The sequence below is a fragment of the Excalfactoria chinensis genome, chromosome 10 (assembly GCF_039878825.1).
Source record: "Excalfactoria chinensis isolate bCotChi1 chromosome 10, bCotChi1.hap2, whole genome shotgun sequence".
NCBI lineage: Eukaryota > Metazoa > Chordata > Aves > Galliformes > Phasianidae > Excalfactoria > Excalfactoria chinensis.
This window is the reverse complement of record NC_092834.1, coordinates 9873198-9888539: the sequence shown is the minus strand read 5'-3', so window position 1 is coordinate 9888539 and position 15342 is coordinate 9873198. Positions and strand designations below refer to the sequence as shown.

Here is a 15342-nt window from a genome sequence, read left to right as displayed (position 1 = left end):
CTGAGCTCAGCAGAGGGACCCAGCTAGGGACACTTGCCCTCTCCCGGTGCACTCACAGCAGGTGGCACTGTTGCTTTTCACTGTATGCACGCACTGTTCCACCCTCCCCAGCACTAACACTCAACCTGCCTCAGTTTCTGAATCCCAAACCCCTTCCTATTGGAGCTGTGAGCCAAGTCAGATCCTTCATATAAGGAAGATTGCTGTGTAAAACTTCCTCATATAAGGAAGATTGCTGTGTAGAACTTGTTTTCCTGCCTTATTCTTGGCAGTACCCTACATATCCCCAGGACTGCAGACTGAACATTTAAGCAGCAGATGTGATCAGACTCTGGTAAAAGCACGGCCTTTGGATGAAACAAACATACAAACAAACAGAAAAGCCACCATGGCAGAACAAAGGTGTTTATCCTTTCTAAAACATTAAGAACCCTGGAATAAATTACATAAAACATTTTCCATCTGCAATTCTGTTCAAGGCGTGCGTTTATATATAGCCATTTTTCAATGCCCACCCCCAACTCTATTACTGCTTTTATCTCCCTCGTATATTAAAGTCTTCTGCTGATAAATGTTCTCATGAGTTTGTTTACACTTGCTTGAATTTGCTTAGAAGGGAAGCTCTGAATTGATGTGTTTCTAAGGGTACTCTTCTGCGCAACGCTCTTCAATGACTCTGCCCACCCCCACAACCCCCCCTTTTGAATTTCAAGCCACTAAGGGGAGGATTTGTTTGTGAAGGAACACTCGGCAAGCTATTTGAAGCTACAGGGAAAAGGTGCTACAATGGAGTTAGTTATCCTTCAAAATAGTTACATTTCATTGACACTCCACTCAAATGATCCTTAAACACGAAAAAAGTCGTAACAGATAATAGCTCTAAGAGCTCCCTGTTGCCTCTTCCTCCCCAGCACCCACTTGGCTTTAAGTGCCCAGCCTAAAGCTAGGCCAGTTCATTTTGCAGGGGCAACGTGATAACATCTCTCTTTCCCTTTGAGGACTCTCCACTGAAGACGCACTTGATACCCCCCGAACATAAGGACCAAACCAATCCGAAATATGACTGAAGTCACTGATAACAGTTGTTATTCTACTGAACTCACAGATGGGTGTGATAAAGAAACAGAAAGCGAAAAGCAGTGAACGTTCCATTTGTCTTGGAATGCTCCGTGGACACATACATCGCTATCTCATTTGCCTTGTGTCTGGTTCTTAATGAGAAAAAATTAGTGATCCTTAAGTGAAAGAAATGATGAAATGCAGGAATAAATTAAGTTATTCCATTCTTTTCCTGTTTTAAAATCTAACAGCCTGAACAGAAAAACAAATGAACAACAACAAAGTGTTATCTGTCTGATGACCACTAGTGGCTGAAGAAAGAGCCTCATCCTCTGTCTGCGGCCACCAGCTTCTGTTCCCACTTTCATATCCACGAGAAGTGGATCTCCAGCACAAAAACAACTGGAAGCTCTTTTAAATTGAACAGGGAGTATCAGATTCCTAACAGTGGTCACATGGTTCCAACAGCTGCTCTGTAATGGTACAAGAGAAATGGTGCCCTCACAGCTTAAAAAAATAAATAAATAAATACAAAAACCCAAACACAAAATCTCTTAAATTCACTCTTACAAGAACAATGACAGAAAAATACATTTATGGGCAGGAAGATACTACAACTAAATCGTTTCCAGGAGAAAAGACCTTCTTACAGGAAGGCTCCCCAAATATAGCAGTGCTCAGTGATTATCAGGAATAAATGGCTATGTGCCACTCCAAAACAGTTCTGGGAGGTTGGGGTGGGGTGGACTGCGACCTTGTGCCCCACATCCCAAACCACAGCCATTCCTCTTTAGCAAGAGACCTTCCTGGGCCCCAGGCTAATCAGGGACAAGGCTAAAAAAGAAATCTAGAGCTCATTATGAGCAGAAGAGGCTCCTTATATACATATTCTGAAAGCACAGTCGTACTATTTGAAACAATCTATTTATAAGCTTTTCGTGGGTCTTTAAATACGAGAGGCACTTCAAAAATTAGCTTGGCTTGTAATTTCAGCAACAGACATTGTTTACCAAATCACTGACACTGCAACATTAGATGATCAAACCAGCAATCATTAGTGAGCACGCCGTTAACCATCCGTTTAACCACTGGTTCTACTAGAGGGACACAGTGTGGTTTGAGACTCCCCAGTGCTAAACTGCAGACACAACAGAGCAATCAGGTATTAAAACGCCTGATAACACAAAACTTCTTTTTTCCCAGCTTGTATTGGGATAAAAGAGACTCAACCTCTCCTAGTGCCGTTGCATGTATAAAGAAACACGTGGGGTTTTCAAATTATTTTCTGCAGAGCAAATTCTTCCAACAGCTCTAGAGCAGCCTTCAACAAATCTCTTCGTGCTTGACGCTAAATACAGCACCGTCTCACCAGCCCACGTGCACCCTTCCAGGGCTGCATTCATCAGGGCAGCATCCAAATACCGCATCGCTATCATTTAAAAACAGATTTGCTGTTTATTAGTGCAATACACAGATCCAGCTTTGGGAAAAGAAATCCTCTTTCCTTATCCACCTTAAACACCTGCTGCTGCTGTGGCAAACGGAAGCCTCTTTAATATACAATCAGCATCAGCTAAACGCAGCTAATGAAAGGCTATAAAGCGAGGGCCAGGCTGCGGCCCCAGCCGTACATCGCCACATGTTCCGCACTTTAATCGTTATTACCGCTGAAGCCGCAGGGAGGGACCGAGCCCTCGCCGCAGGATGCTGCTGCTGCGGATGCAAGAGGCGTTCGGCCCCCGCGCACCGCGACTCGGCAGCGCTGCTCGCCGACCGCCCGGGCTCCACAGGTCGCGGGGCTCCTGGCTGCTGCGGCACCGCAGGCTGAGCGCGGGGAGGGCCGCCCCCGCAGGGCCCCGCTTACCGATGCGCCGCACGTAGTGTTTTGCAGGAAGTTTCCACGCTCCCCAGTTTAATCCGCGCGAGGGGGGTTGGAGGGGAGCGCGGCTGAACGGCGATGGAAGGGGGCGGGCGGGCGGCGAGAAGGAGGCGGCGGCAGCGGCCGTGTTTAATTTTTTAACGAGGGCGGCTCGAGCAGCTCCCGGCGGGGTCGCGGCGCCGGGCGGCGAGGGGAAGCGCGGCCGAGCCGCCCCCGCCGCCCGGGACCCCGCGCAGCCCCAGGGGCCGGAGCCGTGCCAGCCGTCGGGGGCTCCCACCCGGGCCCGGAGCTCCGCCGTCCGCCACCATGGGCAACGCGGAGGACACGGGTCGGTAGCGCGGGCGGTTCGGCGGGGCCGGGCGGGGCGGTGGGGCTGTAAAGGCGGCCGAGAACCGCGGGCTGCGGGCAGCGCCCCGGGGGGGGAAAGCGCGGAGCCGGAGAAAGTAGGGGCTGCGCATGCAGCGGCGTGGCAACGATCGCTCGGCGGGTGCTCGGTGTCCTGCAGTTCTCGCAGCCTGCATGCCCCAGGGAAACAGGTAGCGCTTTTCCACATTCACAAGTTAAGGGTGGCACCGGCGAACGTTTTATTTTCTTGCCTCCGTTATCCGGCCCTTGATCGCATATACATGAATTCACAGCACAACGCATAGCGCAGGGTCTCTTGTTCCTCGGAGACTCCTGGCTTGTCTATCTACTAAGGATAAAATCTCATTTCTGCAATTCATTGCTTGCCTGGAGGCTGCAAATGTCACTGCCCAGCTGCTGCTTCTCTGCAGGGGAACGCAGTTTATGCGAAAAAGTGTCGTTTCTACTCTGAATTACGTGCTGCAAAAACACTGCATGTCGGGGGGTGCTTTGCTACACTCACACAACAGTTAAATGCGCTCCACTTGCTGGGCATCCATGCCCTGGCCTTCCCACCTTACACCTACCTGTCTGCTACCTTAGAAACCTTACCCTGAGCAGGCAGTTTTCTCCCCAGCAATTTAGGGAACACAGGCATGCAGAGTGCTCATGAACATGGCAGGTTGGCTGTGCGCTCAGAGCTGCTTCTGCAGCATTTCTGGCCATTTGTTGTTAACTCAGTTTAGATCCCTTGGAAAATCCCAAATTCATGCTGATCTCTATTTCATTCGGTCTTCTTTTACCCTACCACCTCCTATGCCCAGTTCCTCTAACAGCACTCCTAAAATTCAGTCTCTTTGACCAAATAGTTGAGTGCAAATATGATGCTTCTGAAACTCCCAGAAGATGCCAGTTTCTGTCCCTAAGCACACAAACACCTTTCCAAGTTAGGTTTGCTGTCACTCATAAACATAAACCTTGGACTGAAACTATTTGAAGTACCTTTAGAATGGCCAGAGCCAGCAGCTGGACCTGCAGCACATCCAAAGGAAGAACAGATGGCCACTGATTTAGTGAATTCTGTAACACACTCCAGTTTACAAACTGAGTTTTCAGGACCTGAGGCTTAATCCTGCCAAGGGGATGAATGCTTCCAGTTTGAGCAGTTATTAAAGGTACTCCTTTCCACTACCTAGCCACTATAAAACAAAACAAAATCAAAAAAACACCAACCAAACCAGAACCCCAAGGGGATTCTGTGTTAGAAAGGCTAAAACTCAACGTAAGGGAAATTCCTGCCTTTCTCAGGATAGTCCACAATCATTTAATCTTCTCAGTATCTCTCAAAACATGAGGATCTGAAAAAGGTGACCAAAGAGCTGGGACTGGGAATCTCAATCCACACCAAACACTGACAGAGCTGGTCTAGAGATCTACTAGACTAGTGAGAGTTTCAACAGTTTTCTTCCAGCTTACTCTCTGTGTGTAATGCCATGGTACTCCTGTTCATTCTGCACAGGTACAGTCAGCATCCTCACGTCTGTTCTCCTTACCTTAGTGGTCTCTGTGCCAAGCTATTTTCCTCATTGCAATTTTCTCTTGGACTTGCTTTTCCAGTCTCACAAGCGCCTCCAATGGCCTTTCTACTCACAGCAAGATGTTAAGGAGTTTTTCTTCATACCAGTGTTTTTATACGGGCAGTGAATCAAAGGATGCGTAGTTTTCACCTATAAAAAAAGTCAAAGCCATCAGTCTGAAGCCAGCCCCTACAAAATGACTCTGCAGATTCTAAATGATTTAATGCCTGTCCCATCACACTGCCCTAGAGGTTATCTTCAAGAACTTTTGGATGCAGGCCATGTTAGTTAGCATTCAAAGTCTTCTGACTCATGATTTGACACATACTCAGCAGCAACTGAGAGGGTATCTGACTAAGTGGGAGAGAACATCCAACCTGTATGCAGCACTAAAGTGTGAATACAATGGAAGTGCACTCAAGGTCAATTTGGTACCACAGTGTTGGGGATATGTAATTAGAGCAGAATGTTCTGTGAACTTTAAAGCTTCAATTACAAGTTATGAAATTCAGGACAGGTGAAAGAAGCACACAAAGCCATGTATTAGAGTTTCCCAGATCTCATTTCCCCAGGAAGAAAATACCCACTGTTTTCTCATGCAGCCATCTCAGACAAACTCTCACAAGACAAGGCTAAGATAACTGTTTCTTACCACTTTCAGTGTCAGTCAAACCTTGCAGAGATTTGTCCCATAATGTCTGATAAACAAATCCAACTAATTTTGGTGCATAACCTGCAAAATTAGCGTGACATTTCCCACGACTCAGCTCCAATGCAGGGCTCCCCATGGCCATCCCTGAGACTTTTTCTATGTATCTTTCAAGATAGCAATGCTCCGGTGGGCTCTGTGCATTTGTTTATTTTTGGTTGTGGTGTTGTTTTGTTTGTTTGGGGTTATTTGGTTCAGGGGGGATGTGTGAGCTCTGTCTTTCCCAGGTAGCATCTACATTTCTTTTTCCCATACAAGCCTTTCATTTAGTTTGTATAACCCAGTGTCCTAGGATTTCTGGAAGGATAACTTTTCTTGACTGGCTCTTGTTCAAATCAACTGACTTCTGACACCAATTTGTGATAGTTTTTCTGCACAAGGTCAGACTTACAGAAAAACTGGAAGGATGAACAATGAAAACCTGTGCAGCATGTGATATTATATTTCCAGAAAGTAAATATTGATTACTGTTGACATTACTTTTCTTGCAGGTTATATCCAGACCTTTTCTCCAACTTAACAGGAATTAAAACAGTGTTGACCCAAAGGGCAGAATGTCATTCAAAAGAAGGATCACATATAACTCTATAGAATAGAATGTTGGTTGGTATTGCTCTAGAAAATATATACAGAAAGTAATAGAAAATCATGCTATTTAATGCCTACTATGTTGAGGGTTAATGCAGAAAGAGAAGAAGGAAGAGTTGTGTCCCATCCTTTTAATTTTCACTTCAAAATTTTCATTCTTTATGATGACATACAAAAATCCCACCAGTTTCTGGAGTAAGAAATGAGACGTAGGCAACACAAAAGTTGTGCCTGTTTCTATATTCTCTGAAATACTAAATCTTAATTTACTTCTGTTGTTATTAATTCTAGACTTAGTCGAGATATGGCTATAGTGCAGCACCAAGTAGAGGTAGTGGAGCTCTCTTTGAACTGGCTAGGGCAGGTAGGACAGTGTAGTCATGGCAGCACAGAGCTCTGAGTGGCCTAATTACTCTGCCAAGAAATAAATGGATGTCTGGAAATCCCTGGGGAAAGAGGTGGTTGAATTGTTAACAAAAAGACTTTTCCCCTGAGGCATGTTAGTTAAATAGGTGTTAACAAGAGCCAAAAAACCCCAAGCTCCAACCTTAGAATAAAAATGCCTTTGTCCTTTGGTAGATCTGATGTCCCAGGCCTTCCAAACTTCCTGCTGTCTCCTGAGACATAAATAAGAGAGAGGGGATTTCAGTATCTGACAGAAAACCTAAAATAAAGCAAAACAGCTGCTCCCTCCCTCCCCCCCAACTTAAATCTATATATCAGATCACCTTAAAACTATAAAAACAGAAGTCTTTCATGTCTGGAAATACACAAAACTCTCTTGGTGGTGATGACAGGGTGGGTCAGACCCCTGAGCTCAACACATTCTGATGCTTGAAATGCCTGTGAAAATCTTGCGACTAAGGAGAAAAGACAAATGACAGTAAGACTTAGGGGAAGGAAATTTGCATCATTTCTTCTCCCGCTAATCTTTCCTCACACACAGGAGAATGTTGTGATTTCTGGTTGTTTTTTTTCTTTTGTTACATGAAGACCATGTAACCATGCCCATATACCAGACATACACACTGTGGGCACACAGCTGCAACATCACTACAGTGGCTCAACTGGTGAATTCAAACATACGTTTCAACAGTGTATGATCCTAGGCATGCTTGGATCACATACTGAGTGGCACACACTGCATGGACACATGTAGAGGAAGGTAAAGGAGCAGTTTTACCAGTACATTCACTTCCAGTTTTTGCTCAGCTCAAAATGGAGCCCAAGACTAGAACTGCACACACCAGTTTCTTTTGCAGGTCATATCTATTTATTTAGATTTCTAAGCTAAATTACATGACCAAAATTCATATTACTTGTCTGAAATTCCCTTTGAGATCAATGTGAGTTTAACTAGTTTAAGGACTGAGGTAAAGCCATTCCAGAAAATGTATCTGTTTATCCAGGTGGATACCTTGTGAGTATTGTCTAATTAAAATCTGCAGGCTTATGCCCAGTCTGAGAAAATGCTGTTTGCAACAGCCATGTGTGAAATTACTGCGTTGAGGAGATAGAACGCCAGAAAACTGTGAGTTTGCTCTTAGGGGCTAAAAGTTTCAATTTCATCACATTAACTTAAATGTGAAAAAAACAAAACAACGGGACACTACAAAAATCCAAGCTGTTTTTGATTGCAAACTGTTCATATGCTACAGAGCTCAGGCATACACACCCCATTTAGTAACTGATTTCACTTTTCTACGCAGGCAAAGAAGCAATAGAGGTGAAAATCCCACAGAGTCACCAAGATGTGATGTCCAATGATGAGCAGTAATTACTGTGGCAACACTTCAGCCAGCATGAGCGTCAATGAAATGTCTGCCTTCCCTCTGACTTTGGAACAAAAAACTGGTTTCGCCTTTGTGGGGATTTTGTGTGTTTTCTTAGGACTCCTAATTATCAGATGCTTCAAAATCTTGCTAGACCCCTACAGCAGTATGCCTTCTTCTACATGGGAAGATGAAGTTGAGGGGCTGGATAAAGGGACATTTGAATATGCTCTTGCATGAAAAGTCACGTGATATCCTGCCTTAAATTTGATGTTGATTTCATTTTGGAAACCAACTGTTGGTACATTTATTACATATGCATACGTACATTTTGGAGATGTGTTGGTATCAGTGGCATTCATTTTGTTAAATAAATGTTTGTTGCAAACTCAGAAGGCACTTCACCTTGCTTTTCTTTGAGGAACAGTGGAATGGAGGATATTAAATGGCTCACAGCAAAGAAGCACTACCTTGAACAATTCACTAGAAAGTCAACACAGTAAAAAGGTACTTTAAGAATCAAATGTTACCTGGCTTTTCAGAGAAGGGTCTCATTTCTACTGTGCTTTATGATAAGCTGGGTAGAAAGGCAATGGTTGAAAGGCAGGTTCATGTATAGTGAATTCACAAGCGGTTATTCCCTCCTTCTCCTCTCACATAATTTTCTGAAAAAAATGTTGTACGCTGAGAATGTAGAAGAGGACAACAAATGGTTGTTGCTCAAAGAGGTGCCTGCAAAAAGCAGCCCATGTGTGTCCATGTTGCTGAGATGAGAGGAACATCAACTGATAACTCCATTCTTGCCTCTCAAGAAGAGAATGTGCTGTACTAATGGCTGTAAGGAACCTGTACTTTGCAACTCCCGTGTGAAACATTTAAGTGGTCTTCTGCAAACAGTGCACGCTTCTATTTCTTCCCACTCACCTGATAGTACAGCTTGAAAGAAAAGGTCTTCCTTCTGTTCTACAACAGTGGAAAGACAAACGGAACTAGTGGAAAGCAAACAAACATCATTAAGGATGTTTTGTATTCTACACATTCAATATTTCAAAGTATATTACCTACTCAAAAGTCCAGTAGGAATCAAGAACACCACAGTTCCACTCTGCCAGTGTCAGGAAGTTAAAACCTTAAGGTGAAAGAGACCAAGTAAACATTATGTAACTAACCTGATAATCCTACTGAACTGGTCAAGGCATGTTGATTTTTACCCTCCTTGGGTACAGAAGATGAGTCAGTTTAAACTGGAACTCCACCTGTTGTACTATTAGCTGCAATCTGTTCTGCCTGGTTAACAGCTCCCAGTAGTAATTAGACTGACTTGTCAAGGCCAACAGAGACACTCACACTGCACATACTCACTTGTGCCCAGGGTCCAAGAGCTACGTGGAAATCTTCGTACCTTCTGTCTCCTCTCCTCAGCTGTTTCTTCTCATTGTGTTCCCACATCTGTGCACAATGTACGATCTTGAGTGTCAAATGGGAAAAATGGTCACAGGAGATCTTATCAAGACAGAAGAACTGACAGTGAAAGCGGAGACTAAAACCACAAGGTCACCCTCAAATACACAGCTGTTTAGCAAGTATGATAGTACTTGACAGAAATTCAATTTCACTTTTAAGAAAGTTGCCAACAAAATTTTAAGCACTGCCATTTTTGCTAAGCAGCTGTTTGCAACAAGCAGCACAGAAAGAGGCCAGTTACAGAGATCACTTTCTTTTGCACATAGTACACGTGCAAAATACATGTTGTCCCTTTTGCTGTGTACACTCGGCAGAGGCAGCCAGTGCAACAGTAAACCTCAAATGCCATTTGGAACATGAAATATCGGACTGCACAGGGAAGGATGTGATCTCCTGTCTGAGGAATGAGATAGGTACAGACAACACTCATCTGCACTGGCTTATCTAAATTATAAATAACTGTATGAACGTAAGAGCTTTAAAACTGCTTCAGAGTCTGCCAAAGAAAAAAGCGCCAGACACTCAGAGATTCAGTACATTGCATTTATCCTCGTTTATTTAATCACAAAACCAAAGACAGATACTGATACACCATTTCATATGGTCTGTTCTTGCTGGAGAGGATCATCCACTGAAGAGATCTGACACTGTCATTCTTTTCATGTACACCTAATCAGCAAAGCTGAGCCCTGAGCCCTGTGCTGTCAGGTTAGCATACTGAAGGTTATCTGGGATAAATATAGTTCAGTTATCTCTAAACTACATGGCAAGTACAGCAAACATACCTGAAGAACCCCACTACTTACCGACTTCTTCTGTTTTTGACCCTAATCTGTTGCTGAAAGAAATTACCCAATTCCCTTGTGATTAAAAAGCTTTGCCATTTCTTTCTTGCCTTCCCTGTATCCCTGAGAAATATCACAGTCAACCTTCCCAGGAGAAATGCACAAAGCCTAATTTTTCAAAGGCTTTCCTTAAGTATACAGAGTAAAACTTTGAGCAGGGTTAGGTGTAATTGGTTCAAGCAGGACAAGGAAAACCACCCATGGCTCTTAAAGAGCACAGGGGTGATCCCACTGACTTCACCAGAACCTCTTCTGCATAAATGCACTCTGCATTTTATAAACTCTTGTCACCTGCACTACAATATATGCACGATTGAAAAATAAGATTATGATCTGTGTGCAACATCAGACATAGCTGGGAGGGAAATGAAGATAACAAAAGTATTTTTAGGCCCCCTTGGAAATTTTGCAATACCATAAAGCCAGTAATTGTAATGGATAGGTACATTTGCTGGTTAATAGTTAACAAGCTAGAATGCTTCTCTAAATCACCATCTAGAAACGTTTTGAAAGTGAAGGATTGGACAGTTTATTCAATATATTAAGCGAGAGAAAAATCTGGCCAATAAGGCAGAGTCTGGAATACTTCAAAGTGAGGGACAGGCTACATGCATGAATAAAAGAGGCAGCTTGTCCTTCCCTAACAACGCAAGGTTGAGTGGCGAGTTAAATTATCCTGAATAAGGTAAATCTGATAATTTTTGCATAATGATAGAATATTAAATGCAAAATTAATGGCAAGTAACAGTTGAGAGACTCCTGGAAATACACTGTGAAAAAATCAAGTATTGTTTTGAAGAACAGCAGAAAGGTAAGAAGTTTTATTTTCCTAGCCAAACAGCAACGCTATGGAAATAAGACAGTGATACTGCAGAATTATTTTACTTGATAGCAAAAGCCTCATTGCCATCAAAGAATCATGATTTCATTCAGTCACAGGGACAGAAATAAACTTAATTTCACTGACCTTAGAGACAAAAGATTTGTTTTCATTCTTCCATGCCTGAAGATGAAACACTTTCTTACGATTTCAAAAGGTTGAAGGAAGCCGAATTCTATGATGAGAAATTGTGTAATAATGGTAATAATAAAAATGCAGATCATCTGAAACCAGAAATGAATTAAATAAATGTAACGTATTGCTGGGAAGCTTACAAAACGTTAAGAAGGAAAACCAACAAATATGAGAGGGTTGTAAAGTGGTATCATTTCAGGGAGGTTACAGCAGAGCATCATTCATAGCAGATGCAAGAAGGGAGGATGCCTTATAATATGCCTTAGCTGTACCTCATACTCAATTTGAAGGACATCTGATTATCTGCTCTTCAAATCATAGTTTTGATATATGATTTTAGACAAAATACACACTGCCAAGGTCTAAATATCAGTGCAGTGTTTTATCTTGCAGTGACAGAGCTAAATGCATTTCACAGAATCACAGAACACTGTAAATTGGAAGCAATATCTTGTCCAACCCCTTGCTGAAAGTTCAAAATTCTAAGAGAATTATTCTGATGGGCTTGTTTACCCACATTTTCAGTTCACATATTCTTTTTCTTATGGATATATTTTGTTTCTAGAACTTTCTGCTAGTATGCAAATTTGCAAATTTTCAATATCTAAATAGGCTTTCAGTCAGCTTTAGTCAGAATGGAATGAAACTGTTAGACCCAGACTCCCACTGAATTATACAGGTCTATACAGTCACACTCCTATATCTCCTTAGAAAAGAAATTTGAAACATATGCACTGCCATTCCTTCTGATATAATTTCAGTTTCTCAAAAATAATAGGTGATACATGCCACTCCAGGGCCACGTAGGCCATCCCACAAATTACTGCAGTGATACTTAACCCACTAAAGGCCTTAAATACTAGTACCCCTTTTGTTCTTGGGGTTTTTGTTCGTTTGTTTGCTTGTCTTTGAGGGATCTGCATGGAAAACTGGAGGTGGGAAGCAGACAGTGCAGGTATTACATGTTACAGGCTGCCATTCAGAGAGGCCTAGACAGGCTAACAGGAATCTCCTGACATTCAACAAGGACAAATGCAAATCCTGCACCTGGGACAGAAAATCTCCTGCACTGCAGAAGATGGGGCTTCACTGGCAGGTAGCAGCACTGCAGGCAGGGACCTGGTGAGCCTGCACAGTCAGCAACATGCCCTGGGAGCAATGAAGGCAGTGTCCTGGGCTGTGTGAACAGCACCATAGCTGGTAGACCAAGCAAAGAGATCATTACCCTCTTTTACACACTCATTAAACTGTACTTGAAACCCAGCTTCTAAGTTTGTCTACCTGTCCCCTGCATCTCTCCATGTAAGAGAGAAACTAGAAAACTGGCATGCATCACCTGGGGAGCTTCTAGCATAGGAACATAAAGAAATTGGGCTTGTTTAGCCAGAAGAAGAAAATGTATTAAGGGAAGCTATGCATCCCCCAGTACCTATGGGGAGTTTACTGACAAGGCACATCCAGGCTCTTCCTGAAGTAAACAGCAGGATGGTCGTGAAGTAATGCAAAGGTTCTAACTGGGTAAACATGAAAAAATCTCTACAGGACAACCGAGTATTAGAATAACTGCCATGATCAGTTCCGGAATTTATCTTTGCAGGACAGGATTAAGAAACCTGACTGATGACAGCCCTAAGAAACCTGATTTTCATTCAATGTTCAGTCTGCTTTGAGCAGGACACTGGACTAAACAAAGCTCCTAAATTCCCAATCTGTAGGATTCTACGACTTGCTGCACTTCCTATCAAACCTTCTTAATGGATGTCTTGAGTGCACATGTGTAGAACAGTAAAATTCTACGAACCTTTCAATGTCTAATGTGTTATTCTTTCTCAATAATTAATAATTCACCATAGATTTATATTTCATCTATTTCGTTTGGCAAACACAGTGCTATTTTTGGATACGTTTCAGCTGTCGATTTATTCTTTCATACATCATTAATTTTATTTACATAAAAAAATAAATGAATTGCAGTATATTAATTGTCTGCTTATAAATTGTTGCCATCCTGGAATGGTTGAAACTTTAAGTCTAACTTTTGTAACTGATTTCAAAAAGTGCGTTTGATTTGAGCTTTTCAGGCCAATGTACTTCTAGACTGTGGGAGAATTACGATGTCATATATAAGTGGAACATGAACAGTAGATGGACTTCATGTAATCTCTCGTACTGCCAGACTTTCACTGGCTTCGGTTCAAAATTTGCATTATTAGGAAAAGTACTGTATCTGAAATACAGTTTTAAGCACTTAAAATCTGATCAATAGTCCATTTTATTTAGACAGAAAAATCCCCACAAATTTAGCCTCTGACGTAACTACTGATTATTTGATATGTCAAAGGATGACAGTCTCATGGAAGAGGGAGCTTCATGTAGAAAGTTTACCTTACAGTGCAAGTTAACTGAAATGTTTTACTCATAAATGTTTTTCATAGCAGAACCACAGAGGACAAATTTAGGAAGATTGCTTAGGAAGATTATTACTTTATGAACAAAGATTTTATACGCAACAGCACTAGACCCCCTATTGCAGCTAGAAGAGCAGACAGTACCTGCAGCCACAGAAGATCAGAAGACTCAGTAACCTAAGTCTGTCTCACTCCTGAAGATGTCAATGAATAATTCTCCAAATGTATTCTTGGATCCAAATGCAAATCGATTTCAAGTTAACATAATTAATGAAAGCCATGACAGCAATGAAGCATCCCAAGAGGACGTGGGCTCCGACCCACCACATTATGAAGAAACTTCTTTTACCGAGGAAGCACACAACAGACTGAGAATCAGTTACAGACCAGGAAAAAGAGAATTATATGACAATTTTCTTCAAAATGGGGAGAAGACAGAAGCCAGCTTACATCCCTGTGATACTCACAATAAAATGTATTATCTACAAACTTTTGGCCATAACACCATGGATCCCATTCCTAAAATTGATTATTACCGAAACACTGGCAGCGTCAGTGGGAATAAGCTCAACAGACCAAGCTTATTAGAAATTCATGAACAACTGGCAAAGGTAAGTGAAAAGGAAACATTCGATTTTTCTCTGTTCCATTTCCAGGATTCATTTCATTTATTAATGTGAAAAAGTCCTTAAATTTGTGGATCTTACCCAATACAAAAGTACAACTAATCACTTACCATATTTCCTATGGTAGCTGTAGTATGTCTTCTGCCCTGTAACCTGCTTAAAGCAAAGATTTTTATTAAAAGCAGATAGTAATGAACTTGATTAGCAGAAAATCATGGCTTAATCTTCTCTAGAAGTATAAAACTACCATGTTTCTTCTGTTTCAATCACCATGGTAGTCGATGAATATCAACCCATAATTTAAACAAATTACACGATTCACATTTATTCCAAATTTAAATTTAACATCAATGCGTAACAAAGGTTCACAAACTCCTGCTGTATTCATTAAAATATATAGCTATAGCTATTATAAAACATATTACATGCAATAAAAGCAATTTCAACTAATCAGAAATCAAAGCACTGCCTGTTTATTGCAGTAACAAACCATTCAAATAGTGAAAAGGAATCGAGAACAAGTGTGTTGAGGTGGAAACCGTTTTATCTGAAGAGAGAAAAGCAGACAACAATTTTCAGGTACCAATTCAGTGAATGACCTCAGTCCATCATGGTCGTTATACCAATGATTTTGGAAAGACTCTGGAGTCTCTTGAATGACCACATATGAAGTATTTGTGGTAGAATAATCTGGCTGGATTGCTTCTAACCTATCATGCAGAAGAGCTCTTCAGCTTTTAGGCTTGTCACCCTCTCTAGCTTCTTACCAGAAGAAAATACAACGTTCACATATAACCTTTGGGGTTTGCACATTCAAAATTCCCACTGCAAATAATTTGATAAGATAGCAACACTAGATACCAAATTTCAGAATTTCACTACCTTGTGCGATCCTGCTCAGCAAAATCCACCTATCTATAGAGCTCTTAAGGCTCAAACTCCAAATGTGAAAGAATCATCTCCATGCAAAATAGCATGGAAAACTGTAATGAGAACTTTTGGAAGATAAGAACAACTAGATTAAGCACTTTGAAACAATTAAACTATTCAAAAAC

The 15342-nt window shown here is 41.9% G+C and overlaps 2 protein-coding genes and 1 long non-coding RNA gene across 4 annotated transcripts in view; 2 read left to right on the top strand and 1 right to left on the bottom strand.

The window, feature by feature from the left end:
• The first annotated feature begins 2743 nt into the window (after positions 1 to 2743).
• Positions 2744 to 8318, top strand: CTXN2 (cortexin 2). Its single transcript, XM_072345739.1, has 2 exons — positions 2744 to 3266; positions 7867 to 8318. Exon 2 carries the CDS (start codon positions 7921 to 7923, stop codon positions 8167 to 8169), a length of 249 nt encoding a protein of 82 aa, XP_072201840.1. The 5' UTR covers positions 2744 to 3266; positions 7867 to 7920; the 3' UTR covers positions 8170 to 8318.
• Positions 8319 to 8687: 369 nt separating this feature from the next.
• On the bottom strand, positions 8688 to 14436 carry LOC140256881 (uncharacterized). The gene is made up of 4 exons (XR_011904868.1): positions 14398 to 14436; positions 11206 to 11342; positions 9292 to 9396; positions 8688 to 8918 (listed from the first exon to the last, which is right to left on the bottom strand). It is a non-coding gene; the product is annotated as an uncharacterized lncRNA (long non-coding RNA).
• The window catches only part of SLC12A1 (solute carrier family 12 member 1), a 43162-nt gene continuing 41681 nt past the window's right edge, over positions 13862 to 15342 (top strand). For both annotated transcript variants that reach the window (XM_072345738.1, XM_072345737.1), the window contains exon 1: positions 13862 to 14272. In XM_072345738.1, coding sequence (XP_072201839.1) covers positions 13862 to 14272 — 411 coding nt within the window. The remainder of the gene's footprint in view (positions 14273 to 15342) is intronic.

Excerpts from the sequence above, each read along its gene's own strand:
- CTXN2 (XM_072345739.1), top strand. The coding sequence starts at position 7,921 with ATGATGAGCAGTAATTACTGTGGCAACACTTCAGCCAGCATGAGCGTC.